The sequence below is a fragment of the Excalfactoria chinensis genome, chromosome 4, assembly GCF_039878825.1.
Source record: "Excalfactoria chinensis isolate bCotChi1 chromosome 4, bCotChi1.hap2, whole genome shotgun sequence".
In the NCBI taxonomy this organism is placed as follows: Eukaryota; Metazoa; Chordata; class Aves; order Galliformes; family Phasianidae; genus Excalfactoria; species Excalfactoria chinensis.
The window spans coordinates 54,419,902-54,447,860 of NC_092828.1; the positions used below are offsets into that span (position 1 = coordinate 54,419,902).

General features: G+C 40.7%; 1 protein-coding gene across 1 annotated transcript; it reads right to left on the reverse strand.

Annotated features, from left to right (window-relative positions):
• Positions 1-343: 343 nt before the first annotated feature.
• HSPA4L (heat shock protein family A (Hsp70) member 4 like) lies at positions 344-26,970 on the reverse strand. Its single transcript, XM_072336409.1, has 19 exons — positions 26,622-26,970; positions 23,146-23,203; positions 21,579-21,719; positions 20,602-20,724; positions 19,420-19,519; positions 17,581-17,714; positions 16,395-16,639; positions 16,232-16,308; positions 14,862-15,013; positions 14,256-14,362; positions 13,749-13,882; positions 12,456-12,658; positions 10,151-10,252; positions 9,485-9,622; positions 8,476-8,601; positions 7,744-7,851; positions 6,512-6,631; positions 5,832-5,993; positions 344-5,411 (listed from the first exon to the last, which is right to left on the reverse strand). The coding sequence occupies exons 1-19, from the start codon at positions 26,726-26,728 to the stop codon at positions 5,217-5,219; spliced, it is 2,532 nt and encodes an 843-aa protein (XP_072192510.1). The 5' UTR covers positions 26,729-26,970; the 3' UTR covers positions 344-5,216.
• Positions 26,971-27,959: the final 989 nt, after the last annotated feature.

Here is a 27,959-nt window from a genome sequence, read left to right on the forward strand (position 1 = left end):
AGTGAAAGAGGAATTAATTGACATTTGGCAATTTGTACTTTTCCAAGTGCACAAATGTGACTTCAGATGTGAAAATGACCACATTTTCCCAGAGGCAGAGCAGTCGTACCTCTGGGCTCCAACTTGGGGAACTATGTCCACAGACACGAGTCTGCTGCAGCTGGGATTGAGAGAAGCACAAGAGAAACCCTGCCTGTCTGAGCAGATTTGGCCAGAGCAAGGCAAAAATGCCTGTTGTTTCACCTGTGGTCTTTTGGACAAACATGCATTAAATGCATCCAGTAAATCAGGCAAAGCTGCTTTTAAGAACACTGATGGAAAAATTAGGTCTCAGTGGTCATTTACGTTTCAAGTAGCGTTTTATATATTTATTATCATTATACACAACCTTGACAATCTGTATTGCCATTCAAAAATAAATTGAGTATTGTCGATTTGCACATGATCTGTCACTAATCAGGATCCCATTTACATACATAGTAAACATTTTGCATACTTAACACTGCCTTTAATTCTAACATCCCCATCTCTCCCCCCCCATCCTGTGGAAGTATGTTCCAAATATGTAAACAAACTTTTCCCACTATGCAACATTCAGTAACTAACTCCTTTTCAACTAACTTAATTAAACCATTTGAGCACTTGATGAGGGTGGCTGGTGGGCATAGCTCTGAACTGCGTTTTAAATTACTCCTCATGTACCACATTGCAGTGATTCCTGCTTTTCACTGTTTCACGTGTTTTCCTCTCATGAGGAAGACAGAAAATGGGGTTTAACAACTGTCATGTAAATCACGTGAGCCAATTCCTGCTGTAGCACCAACAGTCCTATTCAGTTGTGTTCACTTGTTGCTTACATGTATGGTAGGTGGTTGATATCCTCAAGGTCAGTTGCAGTGAACTAAGCGTGCACATAGGAGTCAGGGAGCACGCAATTTCTAGTGTGCCAGTAATTTTTATTTCCACTCCAAATACTATAATGGAGTTGAAACGAAAATTTACAAGGCTGTCAATGGCTTTTGTTAAGCAATGCATTTTTTTCCTACCTCTGTTTTCTGATGCTCCAAAGGCTAAAATAACGTGGAATAATGAGAATGGTAGCAAAATAGTATTCTTTCATCCAGTTTCAAGAAAACTTGTAGATAGCAGCAAGTAACATAAACATGTTCAGTATTTCTAGCTACTATATTGACTCACCCCTCAAGTTTGGTCATCTAGAGTTCAGTTCGGTGGGCCTCTGCATCAGCCCACAGAAGTATTGCCATGTAGTAACGCAACAATCAAAGCCCTGTTGGGGGATGAGGATCATGCTGAAACTTCTATACAGGAACTGCACTGAGCTTCTCTTCCTGTAACAAGGAAGGTACTCCAAACCAGAAAATGCAGCGTACCTGTAACATGGTTTTGTGTTTTTGAGAACTGGTGTCAGTTAATCACACTCAATGGACAACCAGACTACTAAGAAGATTTAAGACTTTTTTTTTTTTTTTTTTTTAAAGCTGTTAACGTCTCGGTAATACCTACGTCAACAAAGACCTAGGGAAAAAGTCTCTATTTCTTAGCCTGTGCCCTATGCTTAAGCATAATTCTCACAGGAAAATAAACATGTTAATATGGGATATTTGAGAAGACTTATTAACAGGAAGAAGCTATAGCAGAAATAGGAGCTCAACATATTGAGATGTTTCAAGAAATGAAATAATTTCAAACACTGCAGATATAAAGGCAACTAACAGTTTGTATGCTTAGATTTAACAGCTTTCACTTTTAAGTAGAACAAACAAAACCTTTGTACTATGCCCTGAAAGCAAGGTCAGCAAAGGTACCGTCTGAATGCCACCAGGCACACTGCATGGTGTCAGTGTAGACCTGTTCACCTCAGAAGGAACAGGTCAGTAACAGCAGCTGCCCCCCAGTGCTGCCCCTCCAGACAGGGGGCAAGCCTGTGAAGCCCCAGCTCCAACATGCATTACATGTTTCACCCAAAGGGCTTACAGGATTTCAGACCCAACTGCCTACTGATGATAAGCGTGTTCCAAATGCAGCATTTAAATAGTAAGAGGAGGGCACCACCAAATGTTAAGGGAGAGGATTCTTCATTCAAATTCAGACATCGACAGCCAAATCAGTAACTAAACAAGGAAGACAGGTGTACCATATTAAAACTCCTTTGTCAGATAAAAAAGAAGATATAAAAGCTTAAGGGATGGTTAAAAAAACTGCTACACATGTAAACAAAGCCATGAAGCAGTTTTAAAATAGTTACTAGCAAGTTTGCATGTTAAAGCAACGTTAAAGCTATTGGTTAAGCAAGGACATTAATGCTCAAGCAGGGATAGAACTGGTGCATGTTAAAGGGGAAAGATCATCCTAGAAAAACACAAAGAAATAGTTCTGCTCTTTAGTAACTGAATTTTATATAAGTTGTAGACTTTTTTTTCTCCACTCAAAAAATAATCTACTACCATTATGGTGTTGCTTCCTGGTTCTTTTTTGTCTTGTTATGAGATGGAGGGAACATTTTCAAACATCAGATATATGTTTTCTCCTCAAAAGACTAATGGGTGTGAAAAAAAGATGTAAGCAACAAATAGCTGTTACAAGACACAAGATAACACACTATTGTCAATCACCACAGTTGTGTTATATTGGAAGATATTCATTCTGGAGCCGCCAGGGTGGCCACAAGGTAACTCACTTGAGTCCAGCATGCAAAACCTCTTGTTCAAGTTGTGTATGGTTCTAGTAGTAGAGAACCCTATGTTTGAGTCCTGGAAAAGTTTTTCTCTTCATAACAGATTACAGATTAACAAGTCACATGTTAACATGCTAATTTTACCTTCACTGTAGTAAGAACAAGTTTGCCCTTGCAAATGGGATTTGTAACACATACTTTGTGACCAGCAACCAGTTACTACCTGCTGAGTGCAGGCAGCTCCCCACAGGGATCTAGAGACAGCAGATACATGGCAAGAACCTTCACTATTTTATTAATAAAACCTTACTAAGACTCTTTACTATGCCTGCTTTTAAGCCTAACACACTAAGCAGCGGTAGAATTACTCTGTCCTTCATGTTTAAAGAAGGCTTCCACCACCTGTAATATGATATTGAACATCTAACCATCAAGAGCATAATAAAGATTTTTTTTCTTGCACATGACATTTCCCTCTCCAGTTCTTGGAGAGCTCGCACTGAAGATTCCACCTGTCTAAGCTCTTCACCTGCCAGGTATCAGTAAGTCTACTGACAAAAAAAATCTTCAGATGGGTTTTAGAAAGCCAGTACTTAAGAATGCTAGTCATTACTGTGGAAAAGCCATTAAGATATTCGTAACATTAAAGCCTACAGGACCAAAGTTTGCCCAGTCACCTACTGACTTACACTAGGGACAACTGGCACTGAAGTACAGTCACCACTCTGGTGCCAAACACATGTGAATTAATCTGAGGAAAGACTGAGATTGCAGAGCAGCTCTAGTTCAACACCACTCCAATTTTGTTCAGAGGCTTCAAATACGTAAACAAAAGGTGCCAGACCACGCACAGCTGTTAGGGGAGCTGCTTATGTGTCAGTCACTTGTGTCACTCATGAAGGTACGACTCTAGCACTCGAGTTAGTTTAGTAGCTGTATATGATGCTTCCTTTTTCTGTGTAGATGGTGCCAAGTACAGTTCACCTCTACCAGCCACAGACTGTACCAGAGGCCACAGCAGGAACAGTGGTGAAACATCAGGGCATGGCAGAAAATAAAACGGCTGCCAAAACTGCAAGCAAGAGCATTACCTTTGCTTGCTTACAGCAGCAGCGAGCTTATATGTGATGCCTTAACAACTACATCCGTTTCTGCAACAGAGTTCAAGTCACTGAAGTGTTACACTGCAACTCATCCCAGTCAATTATGCTAACTTGGCTAATAAACCATTTTCCATAAAGTAGCGCATTTCTATTCAGGTAATAGAGTTGTTCCAAGCAAAGGAAAACTGGCTTGTTTTAACAAGTGCTACAGTACCACCGTGACTGGCTTGAAACATTCAGTATATAAGAACGTACACTGGATCTTGATGATGTCCAAGATAGATCAAAGAAACTAGTGACTCAGCTGTATAATACATAATAGACACTTCCATTAGATCAAGTAAATGAGCAAGGATAACTGATAAGCTATGCAAATTCATCAAGTAGATTTTTATCCTTAGAGTAGTAATATCCAGTTTGCATACCCTTCTGTTTAGATCCTTGATCAAAAGGATCAAAATGCCAAGTACCATGGCTTAAATAAGCGCTTAGTATTTGTTTCAAGTTTGCAACAGACAGCATTTAAGCAACCTCAACATTAGGCCAATATCCAGCTCACACAGCACAATTTCTGCTGTTTCTCATCCCTAGCATGATATGCAATCAAGATGTAGATTTCATTCAAAACAAACCAAGTGGAAACGGTAACATGTGCAGCAAGACATTTTCAAGGGAAAGCTATGCAGGTCCTTGTATATTCTACCACTTGATACTATTATCATTAGCATCATCCTATAAGCACAGTCCATTATGTACAGCAATGTGCAATGAGACCATTCACTAAATTTCAGCAAAAGGCAGAGCCATTATGCTGGTACTTTCTAACTAAGATTGTTAGTGGTATGGGAATCTAAAAAAATGTTTATGCTTGTATTAGTTTATATGAAAGAGACCATACAATTGTCATGGTACATCAACAAGATGGACTAGTATATGCCAACTAACCTCTATTTTAATATTTAAATTATAACAATACAATAACTAGAAAAGGTCAGTGCTTCAAGTGACAAGTGTTGCCACTTCAATTCCAATATTTTTCCAAAATAAAGATGCAATTAGATCTACACTTGAGCATCAGTAGTGCAATACAGTATCCTTTCCTGAATAAAGGAGCTGAGGTTTATCCACAATAAAAGCTTTAAATAAGGTAGATTGTTGCCATTTATATATCAATTCTGTATGTTTTGATATAAAATATATTGGGAAAGCTTAAACTGACTTATACAATCTACATTTGGCTAAAGCTCCACATAAGCAGCATCAGTGGAAACGAACATCAGAGGTGTACTTAATATGGAAACACTTCCAAAACTACTCAGCAACAAATGACAGAAGGTTGGCTAAGAATAACTGAACATCTGAGGTGTGTACCAAAAGAATGGACCCTGTGCACTATTTAAGTAACAGAAATGCAATATTTAGTCCACTTCCATTTCTCCAGATGGTTTGGTCTGCTGAGAATTGTCCTTCGCTGGATCAGGTCCTGTTTCAGTACTGCTCTGTCCATTCACTGGTCCATTGTGTTCACCATTAGCTTTTGACTGCCCATCATTGGGAGGTTCTATCTTCGGTTTGGGCTTGTATATAATAGGATTACAGAAGCTATCCAACTCCTGGTTAAAAGTGAGAGAACAAGTTATTTGGTGGCACAGTAACTGCATTAAACTAGAACATCTCAAATTTCTTTCAGGTTTGTAACGATCAACACTACTGTTTTCAAGGACTAGACTTCTATCAAATCTAGAAGCTTAAAAGAAAGAAGCTTCTGATTTGTTGAAGTCCTACAGGAATCAGAGCAAAACTAGAGCTGTAATTCCAGATGCTTTTAAAGAGCTATTCAAAGGTACTCCTGTAAAGTGAAGAGCTAGGGCTGAATGCTGATAAAACTGCTGCTGCTGCCCCTATACCTTTAGGGTACCTTTAGAGCTTTACCATCTTCTTCAGATATGGTATTCTAGCTCAATATAGATGCCAGAATCTTATTAAGAAAAGCTTACTAGACTGCAACACATATGACAACTTTTATTTTTTACCTTTGATTTTGACATTATTTCTGCCACTTTGACAACTGGGTCTTGAGTTAGACTTAGTTTGTTCTGCGCATTCATTTTGGTGTTCAACCAGTTCATAGCCTCACTAATGTATTTTTCAACTTTTTCCATCTCAGCAGGATCAAGGTGATCATATTTTTCATCCTAGGGAGAAAGATGTTTTTGATCAATTACTACATTCTCCTCGATCAATTATGAGTCTGATGCAACTGATTAACATTACTACAACCCACTAGAAATCAGTGTTTTTAAACAAGCGTTCGGTATGAAGAATAGCCATTGAACAAAATACAGGAAATTTTAAGGTATTTGGAATTTTGTTCTTAAATGCACACTGCTTAAGCACACATGAGTAATGAAGTTGCAAGAGAACAAACGGACTCACCTGAATAACTCCAACATACAACCTTTTGGGTTATAGAAACAAGGATAACACCAAGGTAGGCATTTCAGAGAAGTCACCATAAAGAGCACGACTGTTTAATTCACACAAAGAAACTTCAAGAACAGTTTTAAAAGTTCTCAGGACTGTAAGCACGAGTCATCTTAAAGTGGCTTAAAACTTAAATCCTGGGATTTTTTTTTCTTTTATATATACACAAATATAACCTATAGTCAAATTCAAACACCCACAGATCATCCCCTAAATAATACATTTCTACCTTATTTTTGTACGCTTCTACTGCTTTCATAAGGAGCTGAATCTTCTTCCCCAGTTCGTTTAAAACTTTTGGTCTCTCCTCATGTTCCATGTATCTTTCCTGAATAGGCTGTCCAAATTTCTGGAAACATAAAACCAAGTGAGATATCACAACTAATTCATTTTCCCAGAAATAAAGATCTTGACATAACACAAGCTTGGTTTACTTTAGTCAAGGAATAAAAACGGAATCATAAGCAGCATGGCTCTTCCCTCCTTCTCACACCCATTCAAGAGCTCAACCTTTGCACTTGATGTAGCACAGTGCCGCCATCAACAAAATGACCCAGAAGTTTAAATCAAGGATTAGTGCTCTGCCCATTCTCAGCTCAGGATTTTGCGGTTATTTTTAGCAAAATGAGCACTTGGAAAAAAAACGAGACAATCTGCAGAGATGGTTTAAATTTTAAAACTGTAACTTCTCTTAATTGTTTTATATGTTGTCTGATTTTCCCCTTCTCTTGCATAATGGTATCCAGGCATGAAGGCAGTTGCCCTTATTAATGTTTCTACCTATCACCCCTCCCACAAAGAGAACATCACTTGAGAGGAAACAGTTGGAACTAAAGCTAGAGACATAGCCTCAAACAACCAAATAGCCATTCATCACAATTTACACTTGCCCACAAGATTATTACAATTTGAAAGTACTTAAGGTGTTTTTTTTGGTCACTACAAATCAAACAATACAGTGGAAGCTACTGTTAAAGCATTCATTAACCTTTACCATTTGGTTTTAGACCAAAACTTCTGTTTCATGACATAGCTATTGAAGACCACTATAAACAGGCAAACCAGAGCCATCTGTTTTCAGGTGGAGTTTTTAATACCTGGGAGAACAGTCGAATACTTAAAAGCCTCTTTCAGTGTGTAACAAGAATTACAAAAAATTCTCACAGTGATTAATTTTACTGTTCACCACTAGACGCTCTCTACTTCAACTGACCATTTTCATATTAGAAGGACAACTGACAGTTAACAGCATTCCTAGTTCTACGTATTACAATCACACAACTAAATACCATCCAGATACAACCTGGATGTCTGTACTTTTAAGTTACTGGATTTATCAAGTTCACACATAGGTAGGTACATACACATTCCTCATTAGCAGATATTTATTTACACAAGCCAGTCACATGCACATACACTACTACCCTTCCCCTCTTTCTAAAGAAGAGCTTGAAGCCTTACTCTTAGTTCCTGAAGCTTATCCATGTACACTTGCTTTGGCTGGTCCTCTCCATCTTCATAAAGCCAGTTTTCTGTGTCTTCCAACATCAAGGTCAGCTTGTTTGTATCCTATGAAACAAGTCAGAGACGCTGTCAATTAGCAAAGAACAAAATGTGTTGTTGGGCAACCAGGTAATTCATGGAGTAGAATTTAAAACCACTGCTCCTGAAGGGCTGTTTCAGCAAGTTGTTGCCTGTGTACCAGACACTTCCACATACAGCTGTTAGAATCTATTATAGAAGCATTCTTTCAATTCTGCTTTTGCAAAAGCCAAGCGTAAGGTTTTCTCTTTTACTTGGGCTTCAGCAACACACCAGCTTCACTATGCTTTTAAGAGGGGAAGGAACCATATTTTTCAATAAATAAAATGCAGGTAATAAAACAGGGCTACAAGCACTCATCTTTCTGCTTATTTTCTTCTTCCTACCCAGTCATGCTCATCGGTATCTGTCATCATTTTGTCTACATACAGAATCCTTTCTTGACACTGAGAAAGTTCTCAGACAGTACAGAATTCATTGCATTTGCAATTCAAATACCAGGCTGATGCATAGTTCACTTTATTTCTGAAGTTAATTCATTTCATGCTCTGAGACAAGTTCCACAGACTCCTGCAGCCCCCACAGAGATCACTCAAAGCTCTTGTTAGAGAAATTATTTTGCAACAGCTGAAACACTCAGGTGAGTCTTACTTCTTCAGTGATGAATTTCTCAAAGACTCCGCACAGTTTGTCTCTGAAGTCATACACATATTCTTCAACAGCATTCTTAGCATCATTCCTTTCTTTCTCAAGCTTATCTTGCATCATCATTTTCCCCTAGGGTAGATGAAAGCTTAGTTAAAACTAAGAATTTCAGGTATCGAACTTGAGCATTACTCTTCCCAAACTGTAACACAAAAAGGACCAATACTTATTTAATTTTCACCTCTGTGTAACTTATTCTCACTTCAGGAAGAACTGAAATGGGGTGGGGATGGGGGTGAGAATTATTCACATTCAGAAGCTGTTTGTCAAGTGCTTCAACATAAACGGATCAGGTAGAAATTAGTCTGACCATCACAAAAAACAGATGTATTGACTGGTTTGGAAGTCATTAAGAGTCATTCTGCTCGACAAAACTTATTTCCCATTTTAGTCTTTGCAATGACCATCTTTCAGAGCGGACCTAAAATTGCTGTGATGCTTGCAATGGCAGCTAACACCTGTCAAGATGTAGTAAAGAAAGGATTCTATGGAAAACAAGTGCTCTAGAAACAATACTTTCCAATACCTTTCCTAGTGATGAAGCACAGTTAAGGGCAAAAACCTGATCTAGCCAGGCACACAGCCTCCACAGAGCACAAAAAACAGTCTGCAAATGCTAATCCTGACCCATTCAGGTTAGTCACTAATAATTAGCATTCCTATAACAGACCATGCAGCCTTTACTGGAAATCCTCGGAATTTTCTGCATGAGAAAGGCATTGACCCTTCATGGTAAAGGCAGTCTGATAGATCACACTCAGATGTGGGTAATTAAGCACTACGAGTAAAACTGATTTATTACACCAAGAAAAAGACACCAACTAAAAGTAGGCAAAATCCAAGTCCTTACTGAAGGCAAAGCCTTGAGAAGTTTTAAGGTAATGTTTATGGTTGTGCACACAAAGTAATTACTTACTAATGTTAATTTGAATCATCACCTGTTCATGCTTCTTACCTCATTTTCTACATAACAATTGATAAGATCTTGTCCCAGTTGCCTATAGAGGCTTGCTTGGATAGGTAGGTCAATACTCTTAACTTTTGTTTTAGCCCTTGGCAGGCTTGGATGATCTTGCTTGTCTCCAGAAGAAACCTGTAAAGTTTGGAATTGTAAGGAACTTCCAAGAATTAACATATTGCTACAGTTAAGCACAAAAAAGACAAACAGTAAGAGCTACAAATTAACTGTATGCAAATGAAGCACCAGTTATACACCTGCTATTCATAATCACTATTTCTTTACTTTTGAACCAAACTGGTGGAATTTAATTTCCTCAAACAACGTGAAGAGCTGTTTGGAAAACATAGGAAAAACCTAAAGACACTGCATATTCTTCTCCAAGATTCTCAAGCTTCCCTAAATTTCATCTTCACTTCAAACTTATGTTAAATCAAGGAAACTTACTTCAAAAATCTTAGCTTAGTACACTGAAAAGGCAAGTGCTAAGGTAAATTTCTATCTTAACCACTGCAGTGTAGCTTTGCTCTTTCAAATACAGTCCTTACGAATCTCAACTAAGGAGATTAATGAATGGAATTTGAGAATACAAGGCAGAAAAAAAAATAAAAAACCCTTTAAGGGAAGCAATATTGCATTTCCTTGTCAATACCGAGTACAAACCTTTGTTTCAATTCCTGCGTTTTCGGTTTCCTCATCTGCTTGGCTCTGCTGTTCAGCCTGACTTTTCTGAACACCTTCATCTTGGTCAACCTGCATTTTATCCTAGAGAAAGAGTTGCATAACAATGCAGATTTGTGGTATGATTTAAGACTGATGTCTATCAAAATACATCACAGACCACATGTGCTCAGTTCAGTCTCAACAAGTTCTTGATTTAGTTAATCAAGCATTACTTAAACAGCCATTTTGATAATAAAGCTGTATCTATTTGGCCTGTCCCTCTTTAAATAATTATGATGTTGCTATCCACAGAATTATACTAAGCCTGAGGAATACTCCATTTTAATTTCTAAATAAATACACATGAAATATATGCAAATAAAATTCTACAAGCACAACACCAACACAGGCAAGTAACTACAGACTCTGTATGGAACAGCCAGAACGTTGAACACGTAACATTTCCCCCAACCCTTAAACCTCATAATCTAAAGCACAAGTAATTTAATAATTGTAATTGTTGCCTGCACCTGCCTCACAGGACCACAGAAATTCATTTCTGTAGTAGCCTTTTACAGCATGAGACCAATTGTATTTATCGGATACACCATGTTTCACTTGAATTTAGTTCACTACGCCTCATTCTAGATTTGAGAGTCTTAAAAGCCATCACTGTAATTATGAGAGCTGACCACTTGATTTAGTTCAAGTTTCCAGATTTCCTGCTGTCACTGCAAAGACTTTTAATAATATCCTAATAAAAAAAAGCTTCTCATTTTCAGAATGACTATTTGGAAATATCTGGAAATCCAAGGCATCAATAAATAGTGAGGAGATGGTGAGGAGTAGTCAAGATGTAACTGAAGTTGTCTTTGACTTCTCACAAGAAATTAAACTCATGGATTCATAAACCACATAAACCACATATGCACATAAAGCACTTTACTGTTAGTTTGGGGAAATATTAGAAACATTTGAACATTTCAGACTCTAGCACTGGTGCACGTGTTGCAGGTTAGGTGTGTTAGTTAACATGACCAAGTTTTAGTGATGAAAGTAAGAAGTAAATAGGCTACTTTTACCAAAGTTAAGCATTCTCATTTCAGAACAGAACATCCTTCTTTACTGTTCTTACTGTTCACACAGGAAAGGCAATAACTAGAAGGAACTACCTTGCCTACAAAAACAGCTGGGGTTGAGGGGATGTGGGAAGTACACACATATACTACAAACCTCATCCTCAGAGTCGAGGGTACCATCCTCAATAATGAAAGGTAATTGCTGACAAGCACCATTGTAAAACAGAAGATGTATTAGGATAAACGGAAGTAATACAAACCGACAAAGTGTGAGGATGGAAGTGGTTAGCCTCGTACTGAACACAGTGTACTTACTAAGATTAATAACCTTGACATGCAGTATGCTGCTAACACAAAATGCCAGCTATGTCACTTCCAGGCATTCACTTCTATGCAAATGCCAGATGTGAAGCACTTATCCACTAGGTACTGCCAGAGCCCACTGCCAGTGCACCATACCCAGCCACAAAAGCACTCCCTGCCACCCAGCCCTACCTCACCAGTATAAGAGCTGTACCTTGCAACTCTCAGCTATCTACCTCAAGCGTGCAAGACACCAGCAAGAAAAATAATCCCCCTTACACTGGGATGGGAGAACTAACAGGCAGAATTCTGTGAGCAGAGGCACTTCTACAGCACTGCAGCACTGACATAATGACGACTGAAACAGAAATTTCTCAGTATCAATGGCAACACTATCACACACATTTCCATTAACTTCCCCTCAAGGCTTTTAAGCCAGCTCATAAGAACTACATATAGAGAAGTACATTCAGTGCCCTGAGAAAAAGAAGGCATATGAAAAAAAAACACCATCCGTTCTTTAATCAACAAAGATGTAGTACTTGGAAAAAAAAAAAAAAACAAAAAAAAAAAAAAAAACAAAACAAGAAACCACACCTTTAGGATTCATTGGTCAGAACACATTAATTGTGTTGCCATTTGAGAGCAACATAGTAATACTAAGACTAGTGTAGGTATGCTAAAAAAAAAAAAAAAAAAAAAAGAAAGAAAATTTCCCCTTGGAATCTACTTGTTTTCATGGTCTTGTTTTCATAGTGCAAGGTCACCTGGTCAACAAACAAGCAAGCAAACGTTATATAACTGAAGGAATAATGCAAGGGTGAAAAAGAGCATATGGCTTTTGGAAATGGCTCTGATTTCACCTCCAATTATCATCTCTCATCCAAATTACAAGGACTGCAGATATTTACACATTTACATACCAGCTCATCTTCTCTGCCTTGGTTCTTAATTGATGACTCAGTATCCATGGGTGCATCACTGTGATCTCCCTCAACGTTCTGCTTTTCTATTATGGAAGCATTAGCCACGCTGAAAAGGCCATGAATATTGACACGCACTTTAACCTTCACTTTGGAGTTGTCGCCATCATGCTGGGGACCAACATTTTGAATAGTGAATCGCCCTTAAGAAAAAACATCAGAAAATTAAAAAAAAAAAAAAGACCACCAAAAGCACAACTTGAAGGTTAATTTAAATCACAATGTCATCTAAATAAATTTTATTTAAAAACTTTTTACTTAGTTTTCAGTTCTATGACAGAAACCGAAGCTGGACAAATTACCAACTGGTCTGTCACTTACAATTAAGTCGTACAGCCCCAGGACGATTTCACTAACATTGTATTAAGCATTAAACCTCTCTGCTGCCTTTTCTAACCATCACAGCAGAGAAACTATTCTGCAACTCACCTCAGACTGTTTATCTCATCCACTTAACTCAAACTAAGCATTGAAAAACGTTAACAGAGAAAGGTTCTGGATTCAGCTACCCTGATACTGTGGACATTTGGAGGCTGAACAGCCCATTCATCAAGACTTCTGGAAACAAGTTTGATTCGTATTTTGAAAATTGCTCCAAGTTGAGCGAAAGTGATGCAGACTGTGCACATACAAATGACAACGCTCTGTCCTAAAGATGGGTATCTTGTAGACACCCAAAAAGGGAGTACCAAGTTTATACCTGACTTGCAAGTCAGCAAATAAAAGCATAAATTGGTTTTAAAGATGCTGAGGAGTCGATTACTAATTATGATTGAAGTAATATGAGCTACCAGGAAACAAATTCATACCCTCTGATCCTTTGGACCCATTCAGGAAACATCTACACTGTACGTTCACAGACGAGCAGAAAGTGACACAAATACGTATCTGGACAGATAAATAGCGCTAACAGCTCCTTTGATGTAGTTACTTCAAAAAAATCTGTGCTGGTGGATCCTGCCTCGTTTTACACAAGTTGGAAGAACCAGACAACACAGCACTAAACTCTGTAGTGATGTTTCTGAAGAACAAAGAAAGTAAATCTTCTAGCAACTGCTATCATCTGACGTCGATACAGTCTGAGCACTGCATCAAAGGCAAGCAGACTCTTCTGAGCTGTTCTACAGAACTGAGACTTTACTATAACATAGGAAACATGGAAGAAAAGATCTTTAGAGAAAACTTCTTCTTCCTTGTCGACAGAAGTTGCTTTTCTTATTTACATGTTCTTACCTATTCTGGAATCAGGATAAGGCACTTCATGCGGATGGGTGTAGAAAGCTTCCAGGTCAAAAGGCTCTTTCTTGTGAAAGGTAATTACTTTTGAGAATGGAGCAGCATGGTTCTTACTGAAGACTTCACATTCCCTACAGCATTAAAATATTATGTAAATTTAAACCACTGAGCATAAAGTAATGGATCATCAGGCTATGTTATGGCTCAGCAGCCATGCTAAGTAAGCCACCAAATAATCCATTTACTTAAAGTTTTTGACAAGTACTGTTCATAAAAGGCCACTAGGTCTCGAGATGGACTAAGCATATGATATCACTAAAATTAAACAAGATCACACATGTTTCTCAAATTAGCTATTTTTTCAGTTATTAAGCAGCAATTGGATATCAAAAAGTAAAAGAGGCAGATGACAACTTCAAAGTCTGAAAGGCCTTCTCCACAACTCAATGTTTTTCCTTATACAAACACACCATCATACTTCTCAGTAGGTATCATACAACTTACCCTGTTCCTTCTTCATAAGATGATTTCCATCTCAAAGTTATGGAATACGGAACAACATCAGTGATGGAAAATTCCCGCACTTTAAAAGCTGGGGAAAGAATTGCACACTAGAAAACAAAGATCAGAATTTTATTATATCCATGCAGAAAAATAAACAGCAATACAGCAATTAATTAATATCTAAGTACACAGAGGGCACATGGAGGGTCCAGCTTCCCACAGCATTTTATAAACAGATACTTCTTAGTCTTGGTAGATAATCAATTGAACTGACTGGGTAGATAATTGGACTGACTTTAATTAATTGAATGAACACTGCTTCCCTGGTCATTGCCAGTAAAGATACAATTCAATCGTAGAAATGACTCACACAGAAGTGAACCAGTAAATTTAGACAATCAAATTCAACAGGTCATTCCCTTTAATATGACAGTGACAAGTTACCAAATATAATACAATCTTTTCTGATGTGGTCTGTCAGCAGCTGATCAAACAAGCAAGCAAGAGCTCATCTTCTTCCACCCCACAGTGGTATTTGATTTTGATTAGTTAAATTGCAGTAGTACATCACATGAAGCAAGCAATACTGAATTTCAATATCCATACCTGCAAGGCACAGCCTCTTGCAACAGCTTCGTCAGCATTTAGTGTGGTGCTTATTTCTTTACAGAAAAAGTTAGAGATCTGTTCCTTCACTGCTGGAATTCTAGTAGCCCCGCCGACTATTTCTATACCGTAGATATCTTCACGCTGAAGTTCTAGAAGAAAGAGTGCATGTTGCCTTTACTTGTCACCAAGATACCAAAAACAGCTGTCTTTGCAACAAAAGCTAGACTGAGATCTCTTTATCAACTACACATTAATAACAAGCACTGATTAACTGATTAAATTGCCAACAAAACCTTTAAAACCAGATTTGCAGTGAAGCACCTTAAAATCTTTATCCCTCCTGCAGGCTAAAAAGTTTTCTGGTTGCACAGTCCTGGAAAATGCAGAAGCAAAGCATCAAATACAGCTCACATGGTGACAGCTGTTCTCCAAAAACACCTTGTCTATGTGCACCCTCTCCTTTCCAGTGGACATAACCCCAGTTGTGCAATCCCTTGGCAGCCCTGTACTACTGCACAACACTTCTCATCCCTCCCAGACAATAAAAGAAAGCCCAAATGTACCTCATCATATGTTTGGATTAATTTTAGTTGCCAATGAGAAAAGCAAAACCCTTGACTAAAACCATAAAATAAATATTTCACTGCGCTTGCAAGTTAACTTTAATTCTGGATTCAAGATATAAGCACGAAGTGATCTTAATCTCAAACAGCTGTCAGTCCTTGTATGTTTATGCTCAGCAGTTATTCGAGTTCCTACTTCCAGCATTAGTTATCAAGCCAACTAAAAAAAGAAGCGGAATATTTTCCTTTTTGTTGAAGATGCTAAAAATAGGGAAAAACCTTTTTCTAAGAAAGTCTATTTCTCTCCTTTACACCACACTAAACAAACAAATAAAAAGAAACTGTTACTTGCACATGCTTTAAATATTTTGAAAACAGACTGCCAAGTTCTTAGGTCAGTGAAGACTTATGTATCACATATGGAACAGGCTGGCCAGACAGTTGCTAAGTGTTCCAAGTACAGAATGCTGTTTCCCCCATCCCCATCACTCCCCTCTTTTTTATTTTTTCCCTTAAAAAAATACATATATATTTCCACGGCCCAACCTTTTCCATTACACAGGGTGAATGAAGGTCAATAAGTCAGGGTTGCATATGCATTTGTGCGCTAAATGAGGCAGGAATGGGGATTCATGCATACATGGCAAGCATATGAATGGAACTTACATTTAACTTTTCAGTACTTAGCTTTGCAATTCTAATGAATACAAAAATACATTAAAAAGATAATCATTAAAGAGATCTACAATAACCACATTACTGATTACTTTCTAGAACCAAAGGTAGCACCCAGCTCCTACTTACTAGCTTGTTCCATGGCTGCTCTTAGAGGAGGCTCCACACGGGACAGAAGGGCAGCACACAACTGCTCAAACTGAGCTCTGCCAGGGACAGGGAAAATGTTTCGTATTACAAGAGAGCTGAGATACCACGTCTGACCACACTTTGTGAAAATAATGGACTGTACCTGTTCATCTTACTGGAGACATCAAGGTCATTCATGAAGCACTCAATGTTCAGTGGAAGGTCAGAAGCATTTGCACTCATAAGCTTCTTGAGTTTTTCACATTCCTGATACAATCTGAGCAGCGCTCGGGGATTCTCTTTTACATTCAGTTTGTATTTTGTCCTAAATTCCTCAGAGAAGTAGTCTACCAAAGCCTCATCAAAATTCCTGCCACCTAAGAAAGGGTCAAAGGTAGTAGCTAAGACCTGCATAGAAGTGAAAAAACAAACAAACCAGAAAACAGGTTATCTAATAACACTTCTATAGATACAAGATCGGTTTCATATAGTTTTAAAAGTTCACACCCTTTGTGGATTCCTCACCAGCTACTGTCAGTTGCCTGACAGAACAACTGAACTTAAAAAAATAAACACAACAAATGACTCACTTCACTTTATCTCTGCCCTCCTCAAATAAAATACAACTATTATTATTTTAAAAATAAAAGTCACATTCATCATGCCATTTTTCACTATGCTGCAGCCTTTACTCAGTTTAGTAGCTCGCTAAAGAAAAAGCAGGTTAGCTCTTTTCTTATGCTATTACTGACCTCGTCATTTACTCTCCCTCTCTCCAAAAACAGAAAACTCACACCACTGTCTTCCACATGCCCTCAGATGAAGGCTACCAAAGACCACCGAAGACCAATTTACTGAAACACTCAGCCAGTAGTAGAACAAACCTCCAAGATTTAAATCTCAGAATAGGAAAGTGAATACTGTTTGGTTTCACATTTGACTGAATTTAGATCTCACATCATTACACATGGTAGGAAAACTAAAGTAATTCAACAATACCCCATTGGTAAGTCAGTCGCTCCATTACAACTCTTTCTCAGAGAATACCAGGAATACACAACTACTTCATTGAGAAACAAGGCACAAAAGCCAAGCCTAGACTTAACTGTCAAGCACTTTCCAAAACAACCTTCGGGCTACTTCATCTCTGCTTTTTATTTAAATGACAACTGCTTTGCCAGTACTGCCAAATAGGAGAGGCAATCCCAGTATTCTGCATTTCAATACTATTTGCTACAGACTTTTTTTAAGTTAAAAAAGCTTAAGAACAATATTCTTCCACAGAACAATATTTTTCATTAAATGCTTTGGGAATATGGTATTTTACTGTAAAGACTTAAAGAGATTACCTTCAGTTTTCCCTTGTTAAAAGCACAGATTGAAACCTGATAGGCAGAATGCCCCATATCTACAAAGACCACATTCCTCGGCTTCTCTTCCAAGGCTGGCAGATCTTGCTTGTATATCCCGTAGGCTAGTGCAACTGGAAAACAACAACGCGTGGATGTCAAGGCAGAGCTGCATACAAATGTACAGCATGCATTAAAAGCACTACAAGTAGAAATGTGCTAATTATACTTAAACTAAATACTTCCATTACTCTGCTATGATAGAATATTTGGGCACAAAGAGACATGACTTTCAGGCTGTATGAGTTGCCTAATTCTGTATTGTCATTTGCTTGATTTATAGTTTTACTATTAGCTCATGTTAATTCATAATTGCCATTCAACCACTCCGTATCACCTCTTCCAACAGCAACTGTATGCTGCATACTTCCAAAACACTACATTAGCAACACGACTTAAAATGTTAAGGATTTGATCAGGAAATGATCAGGAAAGTTATTTTTTGCTTTTGTCTGGCAGTTATTATTCTTATATAAAGAAGGTCACACCTGTAACTCTCCTTTGAAATTACTCTCAGTATTTTAGCTCAGTTCTGCACAGCTCAGGTATGTTCACCAAGAAGCTTTCAAACTAGTTTAGGAAAAAACTAAGCCCTCAAAACCAGCATTCATACAAAAAGCTTGTTGAGATTTCATAGAACTTATAGCAATAAAAATTACACGACTGGTTTAAACCGCTCCAACTTTAGTTCCCATGACATGCGGCATGTTATAATACTCTGCCATTGAATTCATCAAAACCAGGCCAGTGAAGAAATTACTTCATAGAATTAACAGCTGTGCCAATGCTACAACTGACAGATTTGCAACAAGCTTGAACTGTCACTTTCCCACAGACTTTATTCAATTTGAATATTTTGAGAAGCCATAATCTAGGTTTCTAAATATCATCAAATCATACAAGCAAATGAGCCTTAAGATAAAGCTCCATAAAAATACAGTTTGTGTAGAGGCACCTTTATAAAACACATGTGAGAAGTTAAACTTGAAGGGTCTTTTATTACACCCTTGTAAGGTCCCCCTTAAATATATTTTAAAAAAACCAAAAAGCTTATGAGAAAAAAAATGGACCAACTTCCTCCTCACGCTTCTGTGAGATTAACTTTTATTTCAGCAGAGACAATAAACTGGAAAGAAAAATCTGCTGCATTATTGTTTGATCAAGAATTGGAAAGGAGAACTTTATCTGTAGCTAACACAAGTTAGGAAGGGATATGGATGAGGTCATTTGGATGCACACGGCAGTGCAAACCCATGGAAAACATCACCCTTAGCATAAGACTCCACAACACGTCTCAGTTAAATAATGGATTTATCATAATCTTTCAGACAAAAAATATGCAGTTACATCCAATAATACATCGTTACAGTGCTACTTAATACAACAGCTGAGGATTTAGGTCAGGTGCATAACACTGCTGGATTGATTCTGAAGCTGGCTCAGGCTTTCCCAATCTACCAGCTGCTGTAGCACCACGGTACAACGGTACAGCAGAGGGTAAGCACAGATACCCACTTCACAAGTGGGGGAGCTATTTAAGCGGCACCGTACTGCACTTACCAAACCCAAACTCTCCTCATGGCCTCTAAGCTTCACCATTACTGTGATTACTGTGCTTCCAGCTCCCAAGCTGGATTGGGCAATACAAGCCTCGATAGCTTTTTCCCAAGCTCTTAGTTGAGTAACAGTAGCGTGCCACAGCCCTCACAGATTCAATAATTTGTTAAGAAGACATTTATATGCATTGCTGCTTTATTTCTGCGCACACAAGGACTTTACCTGCTGTAGTTTCATTCATTAGCTTCAGACAATTTAATCCTGCAATCTGAGCAGCTGCCATTACAGACCTTCTCTCCGTGTCAGTGAAAAAACTTGGTACCTGTTTCCAAGAAATAATTACACAGGCTGTGACATATAGACTTCTAAGTCAAAAAAGTCTGATTTACCCACTAAACAAGCCCATAAATTTCAATACCACAAGAAACTGTTATAAACTAACCTCAGATTAATAAGGCAGTCTGAATAGAACCAAGTAATCCACTTTACTGCATGTTTTAATTAAAATTTCAAACCATGACAAAAAAGTGCAAGTGAAATTCAAACCTGTTTTAAACATGTATATTTAAGCATCAAAAAACCTCCATGAAGTTTATATTCTTCTGATGAATCTCTGATCTTTAAACCATTATGAGCCCAAAGCATTTATACAGCAAAGTCACAAGATTTACTAAAATAAGTTTGAATAAATGCACAGCCCCAGAAGTTACTGCTGAAGCACTACAGTATTTTTAGGTTCAGAACTATTTCAACTTAAGCAAAACCCATTTTGTTAGCTACCACTTCCTTACAGTGTGAAAAGCAGACATCTAGGATTTCTGTATTAGGAACAAATCCTCTCTAAATCCTCCTGCCTAAGTTCCACTGCCCCTGCTCGCCCCCGTGGGTGAGCAGCCTAGCAAAAAAAGCCACCAAGCAGAAGAGCCAAATAAAAAAAGATCTTTTCAAACAGACATAGGTAATTCAGCTCTCTTAAATCTACATTATCTTCAAAGCAGTAAGTTCCAGGCAACTTTCAAATGCAACACAACCAAAGGGCACTAAACTATATAACAAAGAAATTGACTGTACGCCTGGAGAAGTTCTTTGGGAAAGAAATGCCTTTACATCAGAATATTTCTCGTTTAGAGAAAGCAAGTTACATTCCAGCAAACCAGCCCCAATCGGCTCACACAGTATGTTTTCTCAAAGCACACTCAAGTTTTCCATGTTCTCATGTATGTGTGCAGGAGCATTATCAATTGGAAAAACGTATAATAAAGACCCAAGTTTTTGTCAGTGTGATTACACAATGTGATTTCTATTCACCACTTGCATCTCCTCACTGTCACATTATGGCATTATGGTACAAGGTTACCTAAAGTTATCCGTGAGCAAAATTACAGTAAATGGATGAAAACTTACTGAAATAACACAGTCTGCCACTGGTTTCTTTAGAGCACTTTCTGAAGTCTCTTTAAGTTTAGCCAGTAACATTCCTGTAATTTGTTCCACTGCAAACAGCCTCTCTTCATCCAGGTATCTCACCTGAAAGACAAAATTGCAATGCTCTTACAAACCATCCCACTTTAAATGCTGTCAGCAACAATGGAGGACATTTTTCACCAACAAGTATTTTTTCCAGACAAGTAGGTATGCAAAGAGCTTTGCCCAAGATTAAAAACAAAGCAAAAGAGAAAAAGCCTGAAATGTTACCTAAAAAATTAGCGTCAGAAAACCACATTTGACTTAAATACAAGAAAAATAAAGAAGTCCTATGAAAAAATCAAGTATCTTCTCAGACATAACGACCTCTTCTATAAGACCTACATTCAGAGACTGAAGCCAGAAAGTCTGAATGTTGAACAGCTGATTCCAACAGCTTTTACTTTGGAAATAATTTAAAAATAACTTGTTCAAGATTAAATGTTGAAACAGAATTTCCCTGGTTTTCTGCAACGTGGCCTCCACACAGCCATAACAGAAACCAAGATACCATGAATAATCACACACTGTAATTACACCTGTTCTAAGGTAAACCTAGTAGGGTCTAAACTATTAATGAGACTACAGCAAGCTAATGAAGAGAAACCGTAACAGACATCTCAGACAGAGAAAGTACCATACTTCAGCAAATGTTATTGAGGGGAAAAAGGCGCTCTACATCTCTTGAAAAGAGCAGGTTTATTGCACAGCTTTATTCAAAATGAATGAAAACCAAGCTTAATGTTTCTGGTGTTAACAACTGTAATGATTTATAGGACACCTGCAAGGGAGATAATGCAATACCTCTTTATATTGTGTACACTAAGAGGCATAATTATATAGTATGCACCATGTGGCAAAGGCTTGAAGTGCCAGTCTCTAATGCAAGAGAGGCTCCACACAAAGTTCTAACTTACCTTTACTCCTACAGAGCCATTCGGCATCTTCTGAAGTTCATAAGGAAGTTTGGCCCTTTCAGCTTGTATGTAAGAATCTTCAAATGCTCTTCCATGCAGCTTTTTGAAGCCATGCAATGTATTTTTTACATTTGTAACGATCTGCGAAAGATATTCTCAGTTACGCCTTACACGCACGCTACAGAAACACATTCAGATGGTAACTCCTGTTATGTTGGGCTTAATGCATGTACTGAAGACACTTCTTCAATTTCTACACGTTTATTGGAACACAGAGTGTAAAGGAAGAAGCACTCTCTTTAGATCTATGGTCTCCATTATAAAACCCAAGTTTACTTTCCCTTTCAATAACCATTAACTTGCTGTACCCTTTATTTTAAAGAAGCTTTCTGATACTGGGTGCAAGACTTGATAGATTACAACTCAAAGCAATTGCAGTCTAAAGCAACAAATACATCTATTACCTACATTCACTTCATATGAAGCTCCAATAAGTCTACACACCGCACTCCTCTTTTAAAATTATGCTCTAATGCAGATTCCATTTGGGAAGAAGATAAAGCCTCCCTATACCTATTGTTTTATGAGCATTTCATCTGCATTATTTTAAGGATTTTTAGTCAGAAACACACACACGTAATATTTAATTAAGCTATCAAAAGAAGTTACTCCATGGTAACCTATTTCAGCATCAGCCAGTCTAGTTTACTGCCCTAAATAATGAGCTGAATAGCTGAAAACATTACCAGCAGGACACCTTCCCACCAGCAAGGTTCAGGGGCTAAGCTCAGATCAACAGCATCAGGTTTCTTGGAACAAAAGGTATCACAGCATCTGCCATGCACCGAATGCTACCAAGGGACTCGGTCACCTCCACAGCCACTCAGCAAAGCCGCTGTTCCATTTCCAGTTACCTGCACCCCACTATGGGAAAGGAAGCCTCCTCCTTTCAGCTTGTTAACATTATGTCTGAGTATAAAGAATGAGGGTCAAACCTCATCTGCTTTGGCTTTCTAGATTCACACTGCCTATTTTAAGCTTTCTAAGTATTTTCTTTCCAAAGCAATTCTTTGTTCTCCTAAGTTGCAAGTGAAGTTGCTGACAATTAGAGGAATTTATTTTCTAAGTTCTGTATTAGAACAGTTAATTGCACAGATGTATTAATTTATCAGCAGGAGCTAGCATCAATATCAAACTTCTGCTGAACTGCTGTTTCAACTTCTCAAAACCTGTCAGCACAGTTATGCCCCCACCCCCCACATGGAGATTGCATTTGGAACTGTACTCTCACTGTCACAAATGGTCAGGAAAAAAAGCCCCTACTGGGTAAGATGTCCCATTTCTTCCCATTCTCTACTCTTAATGACAAGGCAATTTGTAATAGGATAAAAAAATACTAGACTAAAAGAATACTGAAGCAGTGATATTGCAAAATGCACGCTTGTAACAGACAACTCAATTTGCAGTATCAAGTTTATTTACTACTTCTCTTTCTGTAGCTCAACAGGAATCAAGTCAGGTAAGTAATATGCTGTTGTCTCCCCCCTGCTCCCCTCCATCCATTTACCTGGCTCTTCGCTGCATTCCCAATGGCCCGTGTCTTGGATCCTAGAGATATACATGCTCTAAGTAAAAAAAGAGACATAAAGAAATATAACAAAATGTTATAAACTATATTCATATTACTCTAAACAAAACACCAAAAACTACAGTGGAAGAACATGGTTGTGGTATTAACAGCATTACTGTATGAAACACCGGAACTTGCTGTGGAATTCTGGCTATTTCATTCTGCAAATTAGTGCAGCAACCACAATTGCTTTCAGGGCATTAAGGGAAATCTTTAAAAGCAGATGTGTTCTACGGCTTACACCATAAAGGCAAGGAATTAATAGTTAATTCTGGGTGACAGCTCAGAACCAAAGTAGTCTGGAACACTGAAAATGAAGCTTTGAACTTCACCAGGCAAGTTATCTTGAAACAAAAACCCTCAAGTCTGACAGTACTACATTCACACCACAGGAGTCACTTCCAACAATCATTGCGAGACAGTAATTAAAAATAACACCCAGGTCTGAGATAGCCAAGCTGCCCAACCCCACAACCCACAGGCACTCCCAGCGATTGCCAACTGAAGGCAGATGCCCTACAGCTGTCAGTCGTCATGGGTCTGGGAGGTCCTCAGCAGCCCCGAGCTCCATTCCTCTCCCAACGCCTTGGCCAGAGCTGCCCCAGGAGCACAGATAGCACCTGGCTATCTCCCCAGCTGCCTTCCCTCCAATTTCAAGAGCAAGAAAACTTGCAAGAAATGTACATAACAAGGCAATAACTTCACTCAGAGCCCCAGTGTATTTCCAAGTACTGTCAATGATCCTTGCTTTTATTTCCCACCCCCAATCACCAGCTCTGCTCATATAGATTGGAAATAGGACTTGATTCCCATTCGGGAATGGATCTGCCCGAGGCCATTCATCAGTAACTAACAGCTACAACGCAGACCCATAAGGTTTAAATTTCACTGTTTGATGAATGCATAAAGGTCAGCTCAGCAGACTACTTCCTGCCTCCTCCCCACCTCCACCACAATGAGGGCACTGCGTGCACTTGGATAACATCATCAGCCAATTTTCTACTCTATATCCCACCACACTGAACACAGAACCTCCACCAGATGTAACTGCTGCTAACGGAAGCTGCCCTACATTTTACATCACATACTATCTTTTCAGTGGTGCTAAATGGTTTTCAATAACCCTAGCTTATTGATAGAGATTACAACTCGTTACCACGATATTATGCGATCTTGGTGTGGCCATGAGACCGTGCTGACTGGCAGCACTACCTGCTGACACCTCTATGCAGTGTGAAGCGCCATGCTGGAAGCTGCTCAGCCCCAAAGCCTTGCTGCAGTGCCCTCACCTTAGCTCCAGCACATGGAGACAGATGGTTTTCCATTTGGCTGGGAGACAGAGATGCTCCAAAACAAAACGTGCCCTCCTCACCTCCAAACGCAGCAGCTGTGTCCAAGACAGCCCTTCAGGAAGCATACTGGCTGCCTACGAAGCAAGGATCTGAGCATGACAGGGACTGCTCTAATAGCAGCAGCTCTCCACAACGGGAGACTGCAGTCCTTTCCATGCTCTGTTCTGAAGAATGGTTTTAATGACAGCTTATGGCTGCGCTAATTGCATGTGGCCTGAAAAAAGTAGTTATTAAAAATTATGAGCTATCAACAATCAACTTTCTGCACAGCACCATAGCGGTGAGATACAGCCACGTGCCCTGCATTCAGCAGCCAAGGCTCACTGGAAATGTGTGCAACTGACCTGCTGGAGTTCTCTGGCTGGAAAAAGCCAGGTCTCAGTTAATACCAAACAGACACCAAGGGCGGGAGCCACAAGGAGCATTCTACATTCTTCTGACATAGCTTCACAACAGAACCTTTCCTTTCTGTAGTGCTTATCCCAAAGCTTCCAAGATGCACATTTTATAAATGCCAACAACCCTAAGCCTTAGATGACAGGAAATGGGTTTGATGTAAAGAATCACCAGAACCTTTTAACAATTTGGGACACAGGACTCAGTCCAGAAATATACACTGCTTTCATCTAGGTACAAAGCATGCTCTGACACCGCATTGTCCAAGCCAGCACTGCACAGGTACCTGAATGGGCTCCAAAGCCAGGTGCCGGCCATGCTCCTTAGCCTTGTCCAGAGAGCATAAGGAGCCCCAGCAAGCACATTCAGGACTGCCCTCTCTTTAGGGAGCTTAATGACACGCTGTGAACAGCAGTATCCTAGCTCATCCAGCACTGGTTCAGGTATTTTTACTGTGCATTACACCAACACAACAAACGCTGTTGCTTGGTAAATCTGGCATTAAGTGCCAAGTATTTGGGACACATCTCACCCATGATAGCTATTGGTTAACCTCAGGTCTCTAAGTGATGTAAGCTCTCCTGCAGGGACACAGGGATAAAGCTCTCAGTTCCTGCACTATGTTCGAGGAGATGCAAAGCAGAAAAGTTTGGATGGTTTTAAGCGTTATATCTACTCAAATCCTGCTTGAAATAAGATCCAATTACCTCAATACACTCCTGTAATAGAAGTATTCTGACACTATTTTCAAGTTTGCTTTTAGACAAGAGCATCAGAAAGGAAGTTCTTTTCTATACGCACCTCCCCATCAGTGTGATAATTTAGAGAAAAAGGAGAAGAAATCCAGACGTGTCCAACCACCACCTGTCTGTCCGTGTGCACTCGGTGCTATCTCACTAGCTGTGCCTGAGCTCACTTTCACTCGCACAAGCCTTGCAAGTACAGTGACTCATAAATTAGTAACAAGGCGTTCAATACGCAGAAACCTACACCAGGTCTGCTTGCGCAGAACGCACGCCAAGCAGAGCGAAGCGCCAGAGGCACTCTTGAGCCGGAGGGGAAGGACGGGGCAGCGGGGGGTTCAGCGGCACAACTTTCAGAGCCGGCTCTCGGTCTCGGCGCCGTAGGAGCCGTCGGGGGATCTCCCCGCATCTCCGCTGCCCGCACACACACATTGCGGGGCGCGCACAGCACGCTGCGCCCGCAGGGAGGCACGCACGGCTCCGCGCTGCCCCCCCGCCGCCGCCACACGGCCGATCGAGCCCCGACGGCCGCTTCGGAACGAAACGGTGGGGCACACGCACGCGAGCGCGGAGCCATCGCAACGGAAAGAAACAGAAGCCCGCGGTGCCCGCCGTGCCGCATCGCACGGCCGCACGGCGCGGTCCTCCAAGGACACGGAGAAGTCACGGCAAGAGATGGGGAGCACGGCGCCCCTCAGAAAACCTCCCACCCGCACGCAGCCCCTCCTGCCGGCACGGAACCGGCACCGCGCCGCTCCCGGAAGCCCGCGGCGGGGAGGGCAGGGCAGCAGCCGGCGCCGCGCCGGGGAGAGGCCCCGCGGGACAGCTCGGCCCGCGCCGCAGCCGCCTCGGGGAGCGCCGGGCCGGCGGAGAACGGCAGCCGCGGCCCGAGAGAAGGCGGCGCGGGAGCGGCGCTACTCACGGGGTGCAGCGGTCGCTGTACTCGTTAGCGATGGTCTCGATGCCGCCGCTCCGCGCCACGCCGATGTAGCAGTTCAGGAAGCCGAGGTCGATGCCGACCACAGACATGACTGCGCTGGGTGCCGCCCGCCGGCCTGCGACCGCCGCGCTGCGCTGCTGGGACCGGCCGCCGCCGCCTCTCTCCCACTGCGGAGCACCAGCCACCAACCGGCGACTCCTCGCCTCTGCGCAGGCGCGCTGTGCCGGCCGGCGGGCAGTCCGCCGGGCGCCGGCTCCGGCTTCGGCACTTTCCGGAAGGGCTCGGGCCGCGCAGACGGCGGGCAACGCGCATTCCAGAAAGATCTGGAAACGAGGGGAGGCGGTGTCACCAGAGCGCCGCCCCGCGCCGCGCGTCAGTACTGCGGCGGAGACCGCACCGCCCCCTTAAAGGCGCCCTCAGCAGCGCTCATCCGTGCTTACCACAGCTGGCCCTGGCTTTGCCTTCTCGGAAAAAAGGTCCCTAAAACATGGTTACCCCCACTGCAGGTATGTTGGTTTCTATGGGTGCCATTCAGCGTAAACATCAAAACCCTACAAAACAAGGCTCCCCTCTGAAAACAACACCTTGATTTAACACAGCACCATGACCACAGTCTGACACAGCGGGTGACACTATTGCACCCTTTTGTTTCACTGGAGAGACCGAAAATCAGTGCTGACCTTCTCACTGGATCGGCAGCCCTGCTGGGAACTTTGGTTATTTCTCCACTCTTCTCAGTTTGATGTCGTTCCAGCGGACTCCTCAGTTCCCCCAGTGAGGATGTGAAGTGCCTCCCCGCAGGACCCCTGAAGGAGAAGAGCTGGTTGTTAAACAGGGTTACAGGTGGAGCACTAAGGACAAGCAGCTGGTGGTAGGCACAGCACCTGGATCCAGCTCCGCCTGCTGCAGCAGTGAGACCAAATCCCACGCAGTCCCTGCTGGGGACAAAACCAGCCCTGTGACTCAAGGCATTGCAGCAGCTGCTCCTGCAGCACCACCTCATGCTCACTCCTCACCGAGGGAAACCGAGAGAGGCCACTCCATGCAAATGCTCTTGTGTAGCAATGCAACCTTATCAAGCAAGGCTCAAAGCTGCTGTGCAGCCTGGCGGTGGGGGTGAGCCTTCCATGCAGGAGCGCTGCATGACTTGCAGCAGCAGGACAGACTGCTGCAGTGGGGAAAGTAGACAGTGCAGACATTAGTGACAGTGACAAGAAAGTGCCATTGGCTGTTACATTCACTTTGCCAGGTGTATGACTGTATGAGTCAGAGATGAGATTGCAAGTGGGATAAGCTGAACTTGTTCATAAAAGTTTTTCT

Excerpts from the sequence above, each read along its gene's own strand:
- HSPA4L (XM_072336409.1), bottom strand. The coding sequence starts at position 26,728 with ATGTCTGTGGTCGGCATCGACCTCGGCTTCCTGAACTGCTACATCGGC. Across the intron at positions 21,720-23,145 it reads GGAATGCAGCGAAGAGCCAG|ATCGTTACAAATGTAAAAAA; the intron begins GTAAATGGATGG and ends TATCTTTCGCAG. Across the intron at positions 17,715-19,419 it reads AATGAATGAAACTACAGCAG|TTGCACTAGCCTACGGGATA; the intron begins GTAAAGTCCTTG and ends GTTGTTTTCCAG.